The sequence below is a fragment of the Vigna angularis genome, chromosome 1 (genome assembly GCF_016808095.1).
Source record: "Vigna angularis cultivar LongXiaoDou No.4 chromosome 1, ASM1680809v1, whole genome shotgun sequence".
NCBI lineage: Eukaryota > Viridiplantae > Streptophyta > Magnoliopsida > Fabales > Fabaceae > Vigna > Vigna angularis.
In genome coordinates this window covers 9,216,990-9,238,669 of record NC_068970.1, presented here as the reverse complement: position 1 = coordinate 9,238,669, position 21,680 = coordinate 9,216,990, and the positions used below count along the sequence as shown (strand labels likewise).

At 32.4% G+C, this 21,680-nt stretch overlaps 2 protein-coding genes across 2 annotated transcripts; one reads left to right on the top strand and one right to left on the bottom strand.

Annotated features, from left to right (window-relative positions):
• Nucleotides 1-6,516: 6,516 nt before the first annotated feature.
• On the top strand, nucleotides 6,517-10,361 carry LOC108330344 (piriformospora indica-insensitive protein 2-like). The gene is made up of 4 exons (XM_017564834.2): nucleotides 6,517-7,464; nucleotides 7,669-8,697; nucleotides 9,588-9,696; nucleotides 9,899-10,361. Exons 1-4 carry the CDS (start codon nucleotides 7,258-7,260, stop codon nucleotides 10,243-10,245), a joined length of 1,692 nt encoding a protein of 563 aa, XP_017420323.2. The 5' UTR covers nucleotides 6,517-7,257; the 3' UTR covers nucleotides 10,246-10,361.
• A 1,455-nt stretch (nucleotides 10,362-11,816) lies between these two features.
• On the bottom strand, nucleotides 11,817-17,010 carry LOC108330336 (DEAD-box ATP-dependent RNA helicase 27). Its single transcript, XM_017564826.2, has 12 exons — nucleotides 16,558-17,010; nucleotides 16,196-16,381; nucleotides 15,904-16,089; nucleotides 15,225-15,308; nucleotides 14,739-14,780; nucleotides 14,408-14,479; nucleotides 14,022-14,321; nucleotides 13,476-13,514; nucleotides 13,295-13,399; nucleotides 12,931-12,999; nucleotides 12,719-12,844; nucleotides 11,817-12,222 (listed from the first exon to the last, which is right to left on the bottom strand). The coding sequence occupies exons 1-12, from the start codon at nucleotides 16,897-16,899 to the stop codon at nucleotides 12,049-12,051; spliced, it is 1,725 nt and encodes a 574-aa protein (XP_017420315.1). The 5' UTR covers nucleotides 16,900-17,010; the 3' UTR covers nucleotides 11,817-12,048.
• Nucleotides 17,011-21,680: the final 4,670 nt, after the last annotated feature.

Sequence of the window (21,680 nt, the reverse complement as noted above, 5' to 3'; positions counted from 1 at the left end):
AAAAAAGTCATATATATGTTAACAGATTTTCAAATTTGTTTAACATATTTATTTTAATTTTATTTTTTAACTAAAATATAATAAATATTTAGTTTAATTAAATATTTTAATATTATATTAATAATTTAATTTTTTAAAATATACTTTATTTAACTTAAACAAATAAAAAATATTTAAAAAACAAAAGGTTAAAGAAATCAGGATGAATTTTAAATTTTAAAACAGATTTAGAAATTCGTTAATGGATTAATGGAATAAAATTTTCGTTTATTGGAAGTACAAAAAATAGTTGGAGGTGTTAAATGAAAGACGCAAGTTTTCAACCCTAGCTTCTTCTCTGTAAAATCATATTTTCGTTACTGATATTGCAAGTTGTAGTTTTTTATTCACTATTTTTGTAATAAAAAAAATTACAATAGAGAGTGTGGTACTGTGGACCCCAAATCTTTGTTGCTATTTTTTCTTTATTATAAATATATGTTCGTCCTTTTTTCATGCCATTAACTAACTATACCTATTTTATATTATTTTTTATTTTTTATGACTTCAATTGCTTGCATCTTCTTTTGATGTGATAATACGAAACTCTTAAAAGTTTTTTCAAGTTGACCATATTGTCGTTATCTGATTTAAATATTAAACTCACATGATATTTTAGTCTTCATCTGTAGTCTGTTTTTTCCCCCTTAATCATTTCATATTTCCAGAATTTTGGTTTGGTAAAATTTTCTTAATTTGAAAATCATCTTAGATTTAACTTAACTTTCTATGGTGTAGATTTGAATATGCATATAATAGTTAAGAAACTTTCTTTGGTTCATTCTTTGTATTTTGATTTAAGTGTTATTTTAGAAAATTGGAATTGTTTGATATTCATGTTATTTTATTTGTTTCTTCTTTCTTTTATTTGGAATTTTTTTATTTAAATCCTTGAGTGAGTTTTTTGTTTTATTAGTTTTGTTTTTTTGCTGTAATAGTTGGCAACATGTCACTTTTTAAAATTTCAGATTGTTCATCTAAGTGAGAAGCTTGAGTGTTTTGGATAAATAATGTCATTTAATCTTCTATTTTTTTTTTAATTTAGTCATTGAATTCTGTGTTGAATCAAATAGTAGTTTCTGATAAAAGTAATTATTTAATGATACTAAATTTGTGAGATTTGAGCATGTAGTAGATTAAGAACAACCCTCTTACATGCATTTGTCTACCATTGGTCTTATGTTTTCTATTAATTTTAATAATGTAATCTTTTAATTTTCTGAGCAATTTTTTTACTCGAGTTTTATAGTATTTAATTAATTAACCACATCATGTAAAAATATGGTAATTGTGTTTGTTTGTATCAAGTACAAGCAAATTTCTAAAAAAAATTCATGTCTTTCAAATTTCAGTTTTTTTTTAAAACATATTCTGCAGTGTGACTTAATTTAAATAAACAAACAAAAACATTGAACAAAATTATTGTTTAAATGACAATTATCTTTTTTGTGTGTAAATATGTTCATTTTGGTAATAATATAATTGTAAATTTCGTGAAATAAAGCAATCAATATAATATAATGAATACATTCATTTTGTGATCTATTAGTTATTTAAAAAGTCAGAAAAGACAAGAAAAAAATTAAATTTAAATTTTCTTGCATTTGTTATACAATCTTCTCCGTTTACGACCTACTAAGTTTTGTGGATGTATATTTTTGGATATAATGAGATCAACATCCATGAACAAATAAAATACTCTCATGATGGAGGGAGATAAATTTTGTTGTAAGGTTCTTTGGACTGAAAAATGTTGATGTCATCTATCAATAATTGATTGACAAAGTATTCACTGACTTCATTAGTGGCAGGTATACGTGGATGACATTAGTTTCTTGTCTTGTTTAATCATCCTAAACATTTAAGGGCGATACTCAATAAGGTATGCCTTCACAACATGAGACTCAGTCTTGAAAATTGTTTTGTCAAGGTCGATGGGGACAAATTCTTGAGATTCATGATAACCCATAGAGGAATAGAGGTCAACTTAGACAAGTGTGAGGTCATATTCGACATGAGAAGCCCAAACAATTTGATTGAGGTTCAAAGTTTAAATGGGAAATAGATGACCCTTTTGAGTTTCTTAGTGTGCTTGGTGTATAAGGCAAAACCTCTATTCAAGTTGTTAAAAGGGGCCTATACATGTTGTTGGACTAAGGAATGTGAGAAAATGTTTCAAAAGAAGAAGAAGGAGATAATCACACTTCCAATTTTGAGTAGTCCACCAGGTACCCCTTTGGCATTATATATGTTAGAATATGGTATAGTCATACACTCGGTCCTCATCATGGAGGAAGGCAAGGCAATACCTTATGTACTTCACAAGTCAAACCTTTTTAACCAAGTGAAGAATGATACCAAACTAGAGTGAAGCTAATTCTAGCTCTCGTCTTCTCAGTCTGGAGATTTCGATATTACTTTCGAAGCTTTAATACATGTGTTTGAATAAACTATCCTATAAAGCAAATTTTGAAAAAACCCAAGCTCGTTGGTCGAATGACAACTTAGTTGGTTGAACTCTTTGAATTTGGACACACTTATCAAGTTCGTGGACCAATGAAGACACAATTCTTGGCCGAATTTCTAATACAGCTCCCAATAACAGGAGAAAGCCACGATAGGTGGTTGTTAAGTGTAAGTGGCTCATCAAATAAAAAAGTAAGTGGACCTTAAGCGATATTTGTAGAACAATAAATTTTGTTCACTTTTAGCATATGAAATAATCAACAAGAGTATGAGGCATTTATGGTTGACCTCCATCTTGCCCACAAGCTCAAAATAAAGAAGTTTAAATAAGTGACTCTTAACTTATCACTAGTCAAGTAAAGGGAGAATACCAAGCCAAAGAAACTCTACTATAGAAATACTACTACTTGGCTAAGGAACTCATTGAAAGGTTTAAAGAGTTATAGATTCACCATGTTCCCTGAGAAGAAAATAATCGAAGCAAAATATTATCCAAATTGGCTAGCACTATAAAGGTTGATAAGGACTCTAATCCAGGAAATGCTTTCAACCTGAAGTTGGAATCAGGAAGAAGTAGTCTGGAACTTTGTTGTCACATCCAATTGGACGACTCCCATCATCAGCTACTTAACCTTGGACACGATATCTATAAACCCAACTGAAGCTAAAATCAAAAGAAGGCAAACATCCTTTTATACTTTCCAATCCACTCCTCAAATGTCTTGACTCATAACAAACACATTATATACTCTTCAAATACCTTGACTCATAACAAGTACATTATATGTTGACAGAAATGCATAAAGGAATCAATGACATGCACTCATGAGCCAAGTGTATGACCACCCAAATGCTTACTACTAGCCTATCTTAAATAAATATTAGTTGTATAATTGTATTTATCGATGTCTTAACCTTAAGATTTGATTATGAACAATATTAAATACTTAAATTTTTTTTATAATAGTTAAATTTAGATAAAACTATCTTTATAATAAATAATATTTACAATCCATAAAAAAATATGTAAACAAGGAGAAAATCATATTTATTAATTGTTTTTTCTCTATTTTCACTATTGAATCAAATTATTTTGTATTTTATATTTAATGTAATATTGAGAAATAATTGAAGAAAATTAGATAATAAAATTATTTTTCATATAACTGTTCAACATTTGTAAGTTTTCTATTTCATTAAATTTTTGTGGTCTATTATGTTCTCAAAATTTAAAACTTTTCGTCTTTAACTTAGATATTTTGTTAATTATGCAATGTGACATAATATTTTGTACTAGAAACAATGACATGAAATCTCCTAAAAAATTTAGTGTATTTAACTAAAATTGCTTTTAAATTTAATCACAATTACAAAATTATAAAATAAAAAATAAAAAATATATAAAATTATAAATTATAAAATTACAAAAATAAAAAATTAAGAAATTACAATATTATGAAATTAGAAGGTTATAAAATTATGAAATAAAAAATTATAAAATAAACAAATATAAAATTAGATAATTATAAAACTATAAAATTAAAACTATCAAATCATAAATATATAAAATTATAAGTTTGTAAGTTATAAATTTATAAATTAGCTATGACTTTGGTAAAAAGAATATTTAGAAAAAAAAATATACACAAGAAAAATTATAAGGTTAAAATAATAATAAAAATTCCATGAAAAATTCATGACTATTTTTGAAAGTAAAAAGTCTTATTTAAAAGTACAAATAAAAAAATTGTTTATATATGTTTAAAATATTTAAAATTGGACCAAACTTAAATTAAGTTAAGCTAGAATGTTATTATTTTAGGTCTGTGTAAAATATTTAAAATTGGACCGAACTTAAATTAAATTAGAATGTTATTGTTTTAAGTTAGTCCAAATGAGTGTAGTTTAAGTGAAGTCCAAGTTAGAATGAAACAAGTCTACATTAGGTTAAATTGAGTTAAATTCATGTCAAATCAAATTTTATTGAATTAGAGTTGAACTTACTCAAGTTAGATCAAGTTGAGTTAGACTTATTTTGAGTAAAATTTGTTTAAACTCATGTTAAACCAAGTTCATATAAGATAAAGGTAGAAAAACAAATTGACCCAACCCATTTTGGCCTCACTGACCATTGGTCTACCAAAAAGTGACCGACTCATCGTAATTAAATGAATTATAATTTGTAATTCGCCTTGCCAAAGAGTGAACTAACATGTTATTTTATATATATATAAAGCATATTTAATAATATAAATAATTTATAAGTTTTTAATTGATTAATTAATATTTTTAATTAGATAAATTAACATAGTCATTGTTTACCTGCGAAATTATTCTATTATAATTAGTAATTGAATCTTATTTATAAATTTTAATGATTTAAGTTACAATACTATTACATATTTACATCTTAAAATAATATAATATTGAAAATTTAATATTTTAAATTATTTTTACTTTACATTTTAATTAGAAAGAGAGGTTAGTTTGCATCGTCTCACATTTGGTATGTAAATTTAATAAATATATGAATCATGTTAAAACGGGTTGATGAATTGAAAATTTCAGTTTGACATGTTTTGATTTGGATAAACTAGTAAGTCAACACACTAGCCATGATATGCTTTATCATTCCTAATATCATAATACATTCCGTTAAGTTAAGACAAAATAATCAAAATCAAATTTAGGTAGAATAATATTGAGTTGGGTTTAACTCAAAATGAGTTCAATAAGTTCGTTTGGTCTTAATCTTACATTTAAGTTACAAACAATAAAAACAATTTATAAAGATTAATTTTTAATTTAAAATATTTTAATAACTCGTTTAATTCTAAAAAGTATTTAAAAATTAATAAATATTTTATTAAGTTAAAGGCACTTTAATCTAACCATAATCCATATAACTTTAGCAGTTAAACTTTTTTTTTAACTGACTCAGTTAGGAGATCAACAAAAGAAACATATTTTAAGAGTGGCATGATGATATATGAGACATAGTGAAATTGCCATTCAGCATTTGTTTTTTGTTCCCTTAATTCCCAATAACCACACTTTTTCAACAATATAATTTCTCATTAAACCAGGCCCCACCCTTTTGCATGTACTTTCAAAACCAAGCTTCTGATATGAAAATTGATGTCTGGGTAGAGTAGAGAGACCTTAGTCTTGGATGAAGGAATATTGAAAAGGACTTTGGACGGTGACTGAGCTGGCTATAGCTTGCAGCTGCATGCAGTTCTCAGTGAGGTGTAGCCAATTTCTGTTTTAGCCCTGTCCTATGCCCTAGGGTGGTCCAAACTTTTCTTTGCAATTGCAACCTTACTTCCATAATTATTGTTATTTGATAATACCAATGAGTAACCAAAATAGAACTTGCTTAGGTTACTTTTCATTTCCTAGTAAGCAATGACAACTTGTCTCAATTTTATCATTTCTGAACAGGAATGAGTTGCTAGAAAAGGAAAAAGAAAATCTTCACTCAAAAAAGAAAAAAGTCAAATGTGGGGTGATTGTACCACTTACTTTTAACCTTTTGAAACTACCTTACAGAATCAAAACCATTAAACATGCTTCCATGTGAGAAACATAACACAATACTTCATAATAATTACCACTTGATAATAGTAGATTGTTGTAATTTGGTGTAAATAGTGTCCATGTATATTGCATATGTGCATGTGACTGATACTCGTGTTTCAGAAGAAGAGTTAAAAACAAGGTACACAACCCAGTTCAACCTTACCCCACTCTAATATTCTGTTTTCAGACTCTCTTGTACTTTGTAAATTATTACATAATCACATCTCTAGCATCATCCTTGTACAAATTCTTAGAATATGAGTTTATATTTAAATCTCCAAAACACTTCTTTAAGAATTCAACAATAATATGTATCTAGATATTTGTAGATGGTAACAAAGTTTATTAAATGAATTTTAATACAAATGTTAAAACTTATGCAGAAAATTTAAATATTGAAGTTCTGATTGAGTCACTTGGGCAATGAATGAGAAGGTACCATTCTCAGTCTGGCCGTAGTGAGAGAGAGTTGAAAAACTGATATTGATTGAAGTTTATAAATGAGGTGCTTGGAAGTTTGTCCTTCTTTTCTTTCAACCTTTGATATATAAGAACTCAGTTCCGTAGCAAAAGGAGTAGAAGGAAATTATTATAATGTATGATTAGTTGGCTTTTCATATCAGAAAAGCACATGCATTTTGCACTGTAGGCTGAAGAGTTGAACTTCTTAGCTATGAACCTCTTAATTGCCAACTTGTTTGGTGGACCTTCCTCTAGGAAATTTCATGCCCAGAAGCTAGTTAGTAACTGTAATTGGGTGAAATTACTTTTTCATTAGAACATGTGCTAATAGTTTGGGATAGCTCTTGGTTCAATCACTTTTTCTGCAAAGTAAAAAAACCCCTCTTAATTGCATACACACTTATGCATATCTTTTCATTTTATAGTCTCATTTTCAGTCCATTATTGTGATTGCTTTTACTTTCTTTTCTTCCTTGGGAAGTTTTACTAACAAATATATGCTTCGTTTTAGACCCTTCGTTCTCTGTTGCACTGGCACTGAACGTTTTAGTCAGCACTCTGTTGCTGTTTCTGTTTTCTTGCATGTTATTGCTAGTACCATCTTGTGATCCACCCCATATTATACTTAGATTGGCCATGAGTTTTTCCTGTTCCGTTCCTTGAAACTACATATTTTCTTGAGTGGCATTTTCTGCCTTGATACTGAGAATGGCTATGAGATTTTTATCATGGAAGTGCAACTTTGTTCTTTGTTTTCTGTTCATCATTTTGTGTTGTAAGGGCAAAGACTCTTCATTGACAACAATGAAGAAAAAAGAGAAGGAGGTCATATACTCTGTTATTCAACTGTTTGTGGGAAAGTGGTGGAACGGTTCATATCTTTATCCAGATCCTTGTGGATGGACTCCTATACAGGTTTGAAATCTTGAACTTTCAAAGCAAAAAGATCAATTGGATAATGTTTATACCATTGTTTGCTTCCTTTTTCTGTCTGAATCACCACCAATGTTCAATGGAACAGTACTGTCTTAATTCCAAACTGTTACCACTAAAACAAAGGCTGTGTTTCTATTCAGTGCTCTGACAACTTTAAACTTGAATATTTTGGATTATGTGCAGGGAGTTTCCTGTGAGCAATATGATGATGGCTTCTGGTATGTGACTACTGTAAACTTTGGACCAGTTTTTGACAACTCTCACATGTGCAGCCGTGATGCCAAATTCCCTCAACAACTGTTCAATCTGAAGCACCTAAAAGTCCTCTCTCTGTCAAGTTGCTTCCTTTCCCCTACCAAAAATCCTGTTAAGCTCCCTCTTTCAAACTGGGACAAGTTCTCACACAGTTTGGAATCTTTAACACTTAGATCAAACCCTGGTCTTGTTGGAACCATTCCATCAGCAATTGGCAGCCTCAGGAAGCTTCAATCTCTGGTACTGCTGGAAAATGGACTAATAGGTAAACTACCACCAAGTATTAGTAATTTGGTCAGGTTGAGGCAACTAGTCCTTGCAGGAAACTATTTGGTGGGTGAGGTTCCAGACAACTATGGAGGGCTTTCTGAGCTTTTAATATTTGATGCAAGCAGGAACAATCTATCAGGAGTTTTGCCATCAACACTTGGATCTTTGGATTCACTTCTAAAGCTTGATTTGAGTAACAACATGCTTGAGGGAAAGTTGCCAAAGCAGCTGGGAAGGCTAAAGAATCTTACTTTACTTGATATCAGCCATAACAAACTCAGAGGTGGATTGGCTGAGACTCTCAAAGAACTTGCTTTCATAAAGCATTTAGTTTTGTCCAACAACCCTTTAGGGGGTGATCTCTCAGGAGTCAAGTGGGAAAATTTCCTAAACACAGAAACATTGGATCTTTCTAACATAGGTTTGGAAGGGAGTGTCCCAGAGTCCATGGAAAAAATGAAAAGGCTTAGATTTCTGGACCTCAGCAACAATAATCTCTCTGGAAATGTTTCAAGAAGTTTGGAAAATCTGACATGTCTTGGAGCTCTTCATGTAAATGGAAACAACTTGACTGGGAGACTTGACTTCTCAGAGAGGTTTTACATGAAAATGGGAATGCGCTTTGCTGCTTGGAATAATGCAAATCTCTGTTACATTGTCAAATCAAAGCACCAAGTGCCTTATGGAGTAAAACCTTGTGTGCAGAACATTACTATATCTGAAGGGTTTTCAACTGTCAAAATAACTGAAGGGAATCACGAAGATTCCTCTGTAGTGGCCTCTTTGGGAGGCTCAGGTTTTTATGGACTTTGGTGGGTTTTCACTGTAAATGGAGTTCTTAATGTTTTCCTGTGGAACATGTTATCTTAGTTCATCAGAGAAAGAAGTAGCTACAATTAACACTGATGTCATCTCTTGCCAAACAAATTTATGACCTCTAATTTCTAATACCTGCATTATGAATTTATGATGGCCCAGAAAATGTACATTCATATTTCCCTAATCAGCATATCTTCACACTCTTAAGTCTAAACTCTCACGCATATTTGATTTAACAACGAACATGCATTCTCCCAAGTTTTTCTTTCTTTTCTGATATGAAAGTAGCTATTTTCATGTTTTGCTGATGTTTTTTTCGTTAACTATATTTTTAATGTTATATAACTTAATTCATAGAGAAAACAAAAAGAAAAAACCTTAATTATAATTTATATCTCTGTATTTAATCAGCTAATTACTCTCAACAACCTTGATCTCCACAAAAAAACAGTTAAGACCAAGTCAAAGAACATTGTTACCCTTTGCTAACAAAGCTCACCCACGACGCCTAGAACGTGCTCCTCAATCCTCTCCCTCTCCCTTGTTAACTGACTTCATTTTTCAACTTTAGGTCTCTTTTTAAGTCCAACGTGACCAACCCTACTATTATAAGAAGAACACTTTCACTCTTTGGCAGCAAGAAAGCACACACTACACTAAAGAGAGCATCTTGAAATCCGAATATGGCTGTTCCCTTCAAAGCCTCATACCCACTTTTCCTTTGCTTGATTCTTTTCTGTGGCGTCAATTGCACTGAGTTTGAAGTTGGTGGCCATGGAGGTTGGGTTGTCCCGAAGACAAAGGATGATGCTCAAATGTTCAATCAATGGGCATCCCAAAACAGATTCAAGATTGACGACAATCTTCGTAAGTAACACTCCTTAACAACATAAATATGTAACATGCAACAACCATTTAATTTTCTGCATAGTCAGATACATTTCTATGGTTATATTTTGTGTTTAGCAGCAAATGGGTGTGCGTGAATTATTTTCCATTCAAATGTGTTGAAAGAAGCACATGATAACATGGAGTGTTTTTTGTTGTTGAACTTTTGGAATTGTCATAGTTTTCAAGTACGAGAAAGACTCAGTTATGGAGGTGACTGAAGAAGAATATGAAAAATGTGTATCACCTCATCCCCTCTTTTTCTCCAACAATGGTGAGACTGTGTTCAAGTTTGACAGAGCAGGCTTGTTCTACTTCATCAGTGGTGTTCGTGGTCACTGTGACAGAGGGCAGAAGATGATCATCAAGGTCTTGGATATTGAAGCAAGTCCCTCACCCCAATATGCAAATGGCACTGCACCAAAGCCACATTCAAAAAGTGGAGTTGCTGAACTTACTCCCATGAGGATCATGACAGAGTCCACAGTTTTTGTTATGTCAACCTTCTTCCTTCAGCTTTATGTTTGATTGTTATGTGTTATCACAGTCCTAGGTTTATGAGTAGCAGTTTCTTTCTTGTTTTCGTCATGTGTTAGTGTTGGAAGGATTGGACTTTGTTATTTGTTAATGTTTGTAAAGGTTATAATGTTTTCCTTTCTCATTTGGTAAAGATTATTCCTATGACTCAACGTAAATTTATCATGAGATCCTTATTCTGGTTCTCTTTTCTATAAAAGAAAGCAGTATAAGGGCTTTTTTTTACCTGAAGGCCAATAACTTAGATTAAAGTTCCATTTCATGAATAAGTAATGTAAAAATAGAGAAAATAGGTTATGCATTTTTACATTGTCATTAATCAGTAATAATTTTTTACTTGTTAACAGTATAATGTAAAAAACATTAGACTCCATCCAAGTGATGAGATGTTTTGTAAATAAAACTCTCAAAAAACATATTTTAGAAGTGAAGTGATGTTATAGCAATAGTTACATAGAAATAGATGAATATTTGCATCCCTCCGTTTTTGTTTACAAATTTTATCGTTGTGGTCATTTGAGTTTTGCTTTCAAAAGGTGATGCAAAGGAAAAAAATTAATATGATTGTTAACGTTTAATTATGGTTTAAAAATGTTGATCGGGCATCGTCAATGAATCTACCTCTAACTTATAATCATTTTTATTATTTTTAATTTTATAACTTGAATAAAAAATATTCCTTTATACCTTAGCAAATAATATTTTAAAATATTTCATGCTTTCTAATGTACTGTATAGAAGCTATCTTTGAACACAACTTATAAAAAAAATATTTTAATTTTAATTTTTTATTTACGAAGTTTAAACTGTAATTAATTGTGGCGTAATCAATAGTTTTTTTGCTATATGGCATAATCAATATTTCAAAAAGTAATTATAGATATAATTACTTATTTCAAAAAAATTCATACTTGTATCAAAAAGGGTTTGCAGATGTCTCATATACACAATCTTGGTTAACTTCAACGAATTTGATTCATCGATAATTGTTGCTTTAATTTTATAACTCTTTTGCCAAGAGAGGTGAAAGTTATTACACCATCAGCACTACACCTGTTCAATAATTTAGTAACATAGGCCAAGTGAATTTTGGTCCATTCAATAAAAAAAATCACGTTAAAAATCAAACAAAAAAACTCAATTGATATTTGAATATACAAGTTTGGAAATGATACTTCAAATTATCTTTCCTATATTTTCCTCTTGAACTCGATGTTAACTAAAAATAAACAAGTGAACTGATTCAGATCTTCTGAAGTAGTTCTTCCAATGTCCAATAAAAAAAACTAATTTGTAATAATTAAAAATTACTTAATATAATTTAACTGTCTTGATTTAAAAAGTAAATGAATTTCTTAAACTGTCTTATTTCATTGGAATTTGATGTAAAACATAAGTCATTAGAAGTAAAATTTCAATTAAATAAAATAAAAGCAATTACAACCTGCTTATATTTGAAACAGCATCAAAGAATTTTTTTTTTCTTATTTTGAGACTGAAAGAAGTACAGATTACCATAACTAAAATAAACATTGGTTGGACTCTGCTTTTAGCATTATTCCTTACTCTTCAAAATCTAATTGTGATAATTAATGGAAAAAATTTCATGAACATTACAGTTTAAGAATGCCCCTACAAATTTTAAGCTGAATAACTAATGGCTTCAATAATCTAGTAATGTTTGAATAATTTACAACACATTACATCTGTGACAAAATTTCAGGTATATGCAAAAATTGTGGGTGTGGCAAGAAGATGCAAAGAAACCCACAGTATAAAGCAGCATGTCCACTGCTAGTGCCTCACAAACTGCCGCTTGTCATCTGCATTTCTCTTTCCATAAGGATTGTTGTCGCTGAATCCGTGTCTACTTCCATCAACTTTACGCATTTTCTTCCTTTGCTTACTGCTGTTTATGTTCAGTGTAACGTTTGGTGGATTTGAGAAACAAAACGAAGTTGCAACGGCCTGCTCAAGTACCAAAATTGGTGATTATCATAATGTATGATTCATGCTATACTATTCAAATAATATGAATTATAAGTAATAACTTTTTCTTTTCCCATTTAATCTGCACCTCATTATCAAGAAAAGGTTATCAAAACCATTAAGTTTCTCAGTTTAGAGTATGTCTAACATGATATGATATGTCCTTTAACCTTTCAAGCTTCCTGTGATCTATATGCTCCTTCCTTAACTATTAATGTTTCAGTAATTTATTACCAGCCATCTATTTCAATATGCCCATTTTCCCCCCTATCCTCAAAATGAAAGGAAAAGATAAGAATAGTAACATGATTTAAAATGCAGGTGCAATAGTAGTGCACGATTTGCATATAAATAAAGGGTGTTACCTAGATCAACTTAAGATAATGCATCCCGTACAAGTTCATATTCATGTAGTTCTAAATAACATGAAAGATAGTACGAAAATACAAAAGGTAACATAAAGTGACAGCTGTACCTGAAAATCAAGACGGTGAACATTGAATATATCCTTCATGGAATGTGAATTATAAGCTAATATGTATGATCTATAGGCCTCTTTCGCCATCTTGTTCAAATAAAAATTGTTGACAACCAAATTCTCCTGTGTTATCAGGACAATCCTTGGTAAGATTGCAGTTGATTAACGTATAAAACACATTTTAAATAAGTATAAGGAAAGATACGTACCAGGTGAGATTGTACGTTTGCAACTTTCTTTTCATCATATGCATACTCTTTAACAGGGACCTTAGCTGCCTGAAATTGTGCATAAATATAAAATTATTATTATTATTAGGGAAAACTGGGTATAATTATTTAATTATTTACCAAAATGGGCTTAGAGTCTTGGGGCCTGGCCAGGGAGACTAGCAACCACTGTTTCCCACTTACATTATATTCTAGGCATGAAAGTCAGAGGGTTTCCTGGAGGAATATATTTTGAAATCCTACTTTTTTGGATAAGTACATGCATAAACTAGAATCCTCAACTAAATTTTAATTCAGTATCAGCCCGCTTACCAATCCATACTGTTAAATGAGAAAAACTAACCTTCAGGTAGCGGAGAAATTGCAATTCTTCAGGAATTAGGAAAAGCAAAGCATTTCCTTTTCCACCTTCACCGCGAGCTGTTCTACCGACCCTGTGGATATATTCCTGGTAGCATTACAAATAAACAATGTCATGCTGTACACCAAACATATGAAATTGCTATGACTCAAATGAAAGCTACCTTAGGTTCATCAGGTGGATCATACTGCACAATCCAGTCCTACAACACAAATAAGGAGAAAAACAAACACAAATTTTATATATTTAATGATTTTCAATTAACAGAACAGAATGCTGCATAAATAAGCACAGAAAGCATATCAAAGATATTAATTTACAAAGACAATCTAACTGGACAGAATTTTCACCGATAGCATTGTCATTGCTTCCGTTAGTGAGATAAAATTATTTCTCGAACCTAGTTATTATGCTAAGTCAATGGTTTAGAGGATTGTGTCATTGGACATGCAGGTATATCATGGGCATTGTTGGCTTGACATGATTTACACATTGACTCTGATTTTATACTGTTTTATGAAGAAAATTTGTCTATCTTTGTGTACTTTTCTATTTATTTCTTGAAGGTGTATTATGTTGCCTCAATTTATTTTAGCTTGTCATTGGATTGACGCTGATTGATTGCACGTCGCTGGGGAGGGTTTGGGGTGGGGGGATCATTTTTCAATCAAGAAATACTCATGCAAGTTAATAAGGAAAATGAATATACCACAGCAGGTATGTCAAGTCCACGAGCAGCAACATCAGTACATAGTAAGATTCCCTTTTCTGCTTTGCAAAAATCAAAAAAGGTAGTTGTCCGGGTCTGCTGCTTTTGCTTTCCATGAATACTTGAGCAATTCAATTGAATGAGATTAAGAATGTCTGTGTGGAATTTGACAGAGTTGCATGAAGAGAAAAAGACCATCACTTTTTTTGACTGGTGTCTCTTCAAAAAGGAATAGAGAACAATAAAGCGCTTGGCACAAGGTACAACAACATAACCCTGAAGCAACCCTTCGTTGGTGACCTGCACTTGCAAAGGGGTAATGATGATTATAATAATAACTACTATAAACAGAATTCAGTTATTAAGAAAAGGTTGAGACACATTACCTTGTTTCTCCCGTCATCCACATCAATATAGACCGGAGTAGTCTGAAATGACAAACGGGCAAGATCCTCGACCTGTATTTTAAGGGGGACACACATTTCCTTATTTTACTTTGAAGTAAACCATATATTATTGAGCATCGGAATTCTAGTATATCAAACAAATAGGAAAAAGAAATAGGGAGAACTACACATCCATTATCAAGTAATGTACCGAATATCAAATCCTAGTGTATCCAAGTATATGTATGTAAAAAACATTAAATATTGAAAACAATGAAATTAGGATATTATCTCAAAGAAATAGATGAAGGATGGAAAATGAAGAACAAACCTTCTTTGTTTGTGTAGCGGAAAATAAAGCTGTTTGCCTACTCTGTTGAAAGAGAAACAGATTAATTGGTCAAACTTTCGGATATTAGCTAAAAGACATACAAAATATAAACTTATAGATGCCCTGCATAAAAATATGAGCAAGATGATAAGACGTACTTAGAACTATCAGAAAATAAAATTTATAAGTTGAGGCAAAAACACCAGTAGTTGTTGGCGTATCCAGTTAAGTGCAAGCGTCTTCTTACATTCAAAGTTAATAGATTCCTAGGCAGAATGCATAATTTTACTTTTCCTCTATGATACGAGAAAGAAGGTATTTGCAAACTTATAATTGTCGATGTCCTTTTTTATAGGTGTTTCTCCAGCTAAACAATCCAATACAAATGGAAAATGAGAGAGGAATAGTAGCAATTTCAGGACACCATATATTCATAGGTTCATGCATATGGAAGGGAGAGGAAAAGGGGAAATAAGTTCTGTATACCTTTGGAAGGATCTTAATAATCTGTTTCATTTCCTCCTCAAAGTTTGCTTCTAAGATTCTGTCAGCTTCATCAATCATGAGGCACTGCCGAGTCATTCAGAAATATACAGTAAGTGAACAGCCTGAGTGTAAGCTTACACGTGCACGTAACATCCACTGGAACTCCAAATATTTGAAAAGTTCAAGAACATTCAATCCATAATGGAAAACAGAAAAGCTCCTAACATCAAAATTTGTTTATAATATTTATCACTGAATAGAGAGGGATTCATGAACTGAAGGTGACTTTATTTTCTTCCTGTTTTCTCCCACAAAAGAACACATTAACTGAACACGTGACAACAGCAAACGTCAAGACATATAAATAATGTTAGAAAGTTACACAAACATAGAATATCAACCAAAATGCAAGTTGAATAGAGTCTCAAATGAAATAATATTGATATTCTGTAACCAAACAGACGGTGAGAAAGGACCCTAACGAGGGTCCTTTAAACACTAAAATGGATATTATACTAGAAATTATATGATTAATGATGACCATTGAACACTGAGAAACATTTTGAATAACAATCCCCCATAGGCATGATTAATAAATACGATTTAAGTATTTACAATCAAACATGAACATTTCTGGTACTAAAAGGCACAGGCAATTGCATGAAAATCCACAACTTACCTTCAAGTTTTTGTATATGAATCCTTTTGTGTTTTGAAGATGATCTAGAAGACGACCAGGAGTTCCTACCAATAGATTAATCCCTTTGGCTAGGCGTTCAGCTTCAAGTTTTCTAGTTGAACCTCCAATAACCAACCCAAGAGTTTGTGAATGATACTTGAGAAGCTCCTTGGCCACAGCATGTGTCTAATTGAAACCGTGAATCAACAAATAAGGAAAACTATTCAATCAAACTGCAAACTAAAACAGCAAAGAAGCACCTATAATGAGCAAATAAGCAGGAATTCAATACCTGTATTGCAAGCTCTCTTGTTGGGCATATAACAACAACACCAGCTCCGTTACGAGGTGTAAACTTAACATTGTACAACAGCTCCACAGCAGGAATTAAGAAGGCCAGAGTTTTTCCAGAACCAGTCCTTGCAGCACCAAGCACGTCTTTTCCAATCAAGAGAGGTGGAATCGCTCTCGCTTGAATCTGCATTCATTATTTATAATCAACTCTACTGTTTTACACATAAATGAAAAAAAAAAACATAAAAAGGTCGTATGCAGAATATAACCCAAAACAAAGCTTTGTCTAATAATTTCTAGGATTATGGAAGATGATACAATTAAGAACCATTCAAAATTCAGCACAAACCATAGCATTACCTGAGTCATGTGCTGGAATCCCATATCCATGATGGCCTTATAAGTAGGTTCAGACAATCCCAGAGTTTCAAATGACTCGGAGCTCATAATACCAGACCCACCATTGTTCTTCACCTTTCTCTCTTCCACTTCACTTTCCCCTTCCACTTTCTTCTTCTTATTCTTCTTCCTCGAGGATTCTCCGTCGCTATCTGCGTCATTCACATTCTCCACTTCTTCTAGACGCTCCTCGATAGCAATATCTCGAGGTCGTTTTTTCTCGCGCTTCTTCTTATTCTTCTTATGATTGTTCTTTGTTTCGTCCATAGGCGAGGCTTGAAGGTTGTCTTCCGCTTCCGCCATTATCAAATTTGGCACACCTCAACCCTAATCGCTAGTTGAATATCTTCTTCCTCCTTCTTCTCCCCCTTGTTAAACCCTACGCTCGCACGCTTCATGTGCACGTGAGCGATGGGGTAGAGGGTCAATAGCTGGATGAATTGGGCTATATGGGTTTCAATTAGGCCCAAATGTTAAACTTTTTCTTTCTAGATTGCCATTAGGGCTAGATGCACTAATACAAACTCAAAAAGACTAAAATACCCTCCTTCGTGAATTCCGGCATTCTCGTTCTGAAAAATTTGTTGAAAAGATATTAAATGTTTAAAAAAAAGCTTGTTATGTAATGTATTTCATGTGTTATAGAAAGCTTGTTTTAAATAGGTTTAATCATTTAGAACATCCTATTTATGTAGGGTTTTCTCAATTAGGTCCTTGTATTGTAAAATCTCTCAATTAGGTCCCTGAATGTGAAAAATTGGATCAATTTAGGGCTTGCCGTTAATTTGAGTGGACGGTGTTAAAAAATGTTATGCATGGCAGAGTGACATTACCAAGTTTTATTGACGTGGCACACATTGGTCACTGAGCTGGCTTTCTGTTATTTACATATTTAAAAAACTTCAATGAAAATCAAAACGCAACGTTTTTATGTCATTGCGTTATGTTCGTCTTACCGGCAATGTTTTTCTTTCTCTCCTCTACTCTAGTTCGTCCTGCAAGGAGAAGAGGGCTTTTGCGTTTCGTGCTGGGACAAATGGCGGTGACGATGACAGCGTGGAGAGAGCGCGACCCGACAGCGTCTTCGTATTCTCCGGGTAGATCATGATGACGCGTTGTTCGTTCCTTTCTTTCTCCTTTCACCGTCCTGGGTTCTGTTTGGGGTTTTCTCACAGGGAAGGAGAGACGAGTTTCAAGGGGCTCAAGCACGACGTTTCGCGACGCGAGGATCTCGCCCTTCAGCGTCTTCGCGGCGAAGGGAGAACGTGTTTAGGCTCGCGATCTGGGGGTTGCTTTTGCTTTCTTTTTTGTAGATTGGAACGCGAATTGGAGTTCTTCTTTTGCAACATTGGGGTTAGGGTTTCTGAAATTGTAAATTTGGGGTTTTGGATCCTACGATTTAGGGTTTTGTATGTTCTATGATTTCGGGGGTTTCAAATTGGAATCTGAGTTTGATTTATGGGAATTTCTTGTGTTCTTGATGTTTCGTTTTGGGTTCTTCCTTTCTGCATTTTTTGTTTTGCATTGAGGGTCCTTTCTCGTTGTTCTGGGTTCCCGTGGTGGTTGAGGATGGTTGTTTTGGGTTCCCGCGGTGGTTGATGATGGTTGTGCGAGTGGCGTTGATGGGTGCGGCCATGCCACGGGTGTTGTGTTTTTTTTGCAACGTTGCGTTTTGATTTCATTCAAGTTTTTTAAATATGTAAATAAAAGAAAGCCAACTCACCGACCAATGTGTGCCACGTCAGTAAAACTTAGTAATATCACCCTGCCACGCACAACATTTTTTAACGTCGTCCACCCAAACTAACGACAAGCCCTAAATTGATCCAATTTTTCACATTCAGGAACCTAATTGAGAGATTTTACAATACAATGACCTAATTGAGAAAACCCTACAGAAATAGGGATGTTCTTTTTGAAAAGCTTGTTATGGAAATTTTTTAAAACAAATAATTTAAAAGACACTCCGTAAAATATCCAAATAAAATTTATAGACATGTGGAAAGAAATGCCTACTCTTCTTAATATTGGATCAACTGTGATCTTTAATTTAAATCGTATTTAATTTCACAAGATTTAAAATTTATCTCAGACTTACAAAAGTAATTCATCAACATAAAATTTGCATTTACTTATTATATATAGGTTTAAACCCTCGGATTGTCCTCATATTTGTTGAAAAATCTCAAGTGGGTCATCGCTTTTTAAACTGTCAAAATTTGGTCAATATATTTGTAAAATTGAGCCAATTTTGTCATCTCCGTTAAGTTTTGATAGACCGTGTTAAATTGTGATGACGTGGTGCACACTTATTTGCTTATGTAGCAGTGTTATATTATGTGGAATTTTTTTAGGTGAACAATTTATGAGATGACACAAAATTCTCCTTACTTTTCTTCTTCTGCTCCTTCTTCTTGGGAGACCACCACAAACAACTCCTCCTCCGAGGATGCGAAGGATAAAGGGAGCTGAAAGACCGCAAATGAGAGTGCTTTTTGGATCTAAGGTTTTCTCCTTATAAACTTTCAATGTGTTTTTCTCTTTCTCTCTCCATAGTTTTTTTTTTTCTTTATAAAATTTTGCAATTGGTTTGGCAACTGAATTTTCATTTGTTAATCAAATTATTAATAAATGAAAAAAAAGAAGAAAAAAAAAGGTGGGGAGGCATAACCAGATAATGAACATGCCCTCTATTCTTATTCTCAGTGTGCCTCCCTTTAGATCCTAAGATTTGCCATCTGGGTCGTCTTCAATCAGTGGATTTCGAGGGAATCTCGATTGAAGTTTTGATCTTTCTTTAATTGGGTCTGCCTTGGGATCTTTGATCATCTAAATTTTTTGTGGGTTTTTTTTTCAGGATTTCTTAGCCTTTGATTCACTACTTGATGATTGTTAATGAAGGATCCGACAACAGGTAGAGCCAGAGGATTTGGTTTTGTTGTTTTTTTCGATCCTACTGTCGCTGAAATAGTCATAAAAGAGAAGCACAACATTGACGGAAGGATGGTAATTCTTGTTATTTCCCCTCTCTTAAGTCTAAAACTTGCATTTTGAGATGATTTACTTTTTGAATTATGAAACATCGGAAAGTAGCATTTTTTTTCTATCGAAATGTACCCTGATTAGCTAAATTTGGTTGGTGGGAAGGATTTGAGGTTGCGGAAACGGGTTTCGAGGTGGGAAGGGAGGACGAAGTTGGTGATTCCGGCGCAGTTGATGGCAGAGAGTTGGTCCAACACGCATGCATCCTGGGCCAGTGAAATAATTTATTCTATGGCAGATGTCGAAGATGCAGCGGAAGCCGTTTCCCAACAATGCCGGATCAGCGCCGGATTGTCCTCCGAGAGTCACCATAGATGCTGCTGAAGGTAGTCGTGCCGAGAAGCCTCTCTCCGTCAGGTGCTGATGACGCCAGAATCCACTATCGACGACCTCATAGAGATGGTGCTGTAACAGTACATACGTGAAGGAAAGATGAAGACGATGAAGGATGATGAAGACTTTGAATCCCTAACATTTCCATTTAAATTTTGTGTCATCTCATAAATTGTTCACAAAAAAAAAAAAAAATCACGTAATATAACACTGCTACATCAGCAAATAAGTGTGCACCACGTCGTCATCACAATTTAACACCGTCTATCAAAACTTAACGAAAATGACAAAATTGACTTAATTTTACAAATATATAGATCAAACTTTAACAATTTAAAAATCGATAACCCACTTAAAATTCCCCAACAAATACAAGAACGATACTCGAGTTTAAACCTTATATCTTTGTAACTTTGTTTCTAGTTGACTGAATATCAATGAATTATTGTTTTCTATTTAACTTGCAGATGAAATAAAAGACATATCTAAAATGAATAGTAGTGTGTTACAGATTTTGTAGATCTTTAATGATTGACATTGAAAAGAATAAGGAGACATGATTCAGCAGAACACTAGAGCAACCTTGGAAGAAAACACTAAAATGGAAACATCATGATGAAGAAATACTGTTACAAGCACACACACAAACTATCACAATCCAATTTCCATAGTTAATGTCATTGCATGAAGACAATAAGCTGAATTTGGTCACTGCTGCACTTCATTAACGCCGGAAGCCGCCGGAAGGAAAAACAAAAAAGGAAAAAAGATTCAAAATAGTGTTGTGCAATGAATGCTCCCAGAAATTTAAATTGATGGATGTTCAAATAATTCTTTAGCAAAAATAATTCTGTTTCTACTACAATAAATAATTTTATATAGTTTACGTTTCTACTATATTCAATAGTTATATATAAAGATGAAACTTTTTCAATAAATCAAATATCTCATTCATTCATCGATTAAAAAGGAAGAATTTATCAGTAAAGTAGTTTAAAACCAATAATTGTGTGTGGTCTGCATTATTATTAGCATTCTTTCTGGGTAATTAACATGCATTGAACTGTTTATTTATTAACTAGTAAGAAACTTTGTACTGGTTTAAGTTTGGTTCTCTTACTGTAAAAGAACCTGGAGTAAGAAAAAAATATTTTTTTGGACTAAATTATCTTTTATTTTTTAGAAGATTAACTTAATTTGTCGTGTTTTTAAAAGAAGTTAAAATTTTCATTTTATTAGTTTGGAATTAATTTTATGGATAAATTAAATGTTAATAGCTGAAAACTGTTATAAAATAATTTTTTAAAATCTTTGGAAGGACTTACCATTGGATTTTTACAATTAAAAAAAAATTATAACTGTTTACATAATTAAATCCTTATTTTTGTTAATAGATGACGAGTTAGCATATTTATACGAAACTAATAACTTGATGTACATTGAGTTCATTTTCTTTATGAATTACTTTGAAAGTGTAAAGAATATGTTAAGATATGAATACGTTGATGTAGATAATATAAAATTAAAAAGTCTTTTTTAATACTTAAGTTTTTACAATAATTTTTAATGAGTAGTCTCTGGGATATAAACAATACTTATCAAGACTATTGCAAAGATAATTTATCAAAGCAATTAAAATTTATTTTTGTTGACTGTACTTAAAATTATAACTTGACAATAATAATAATTGACACAGTTGAATTTAATAA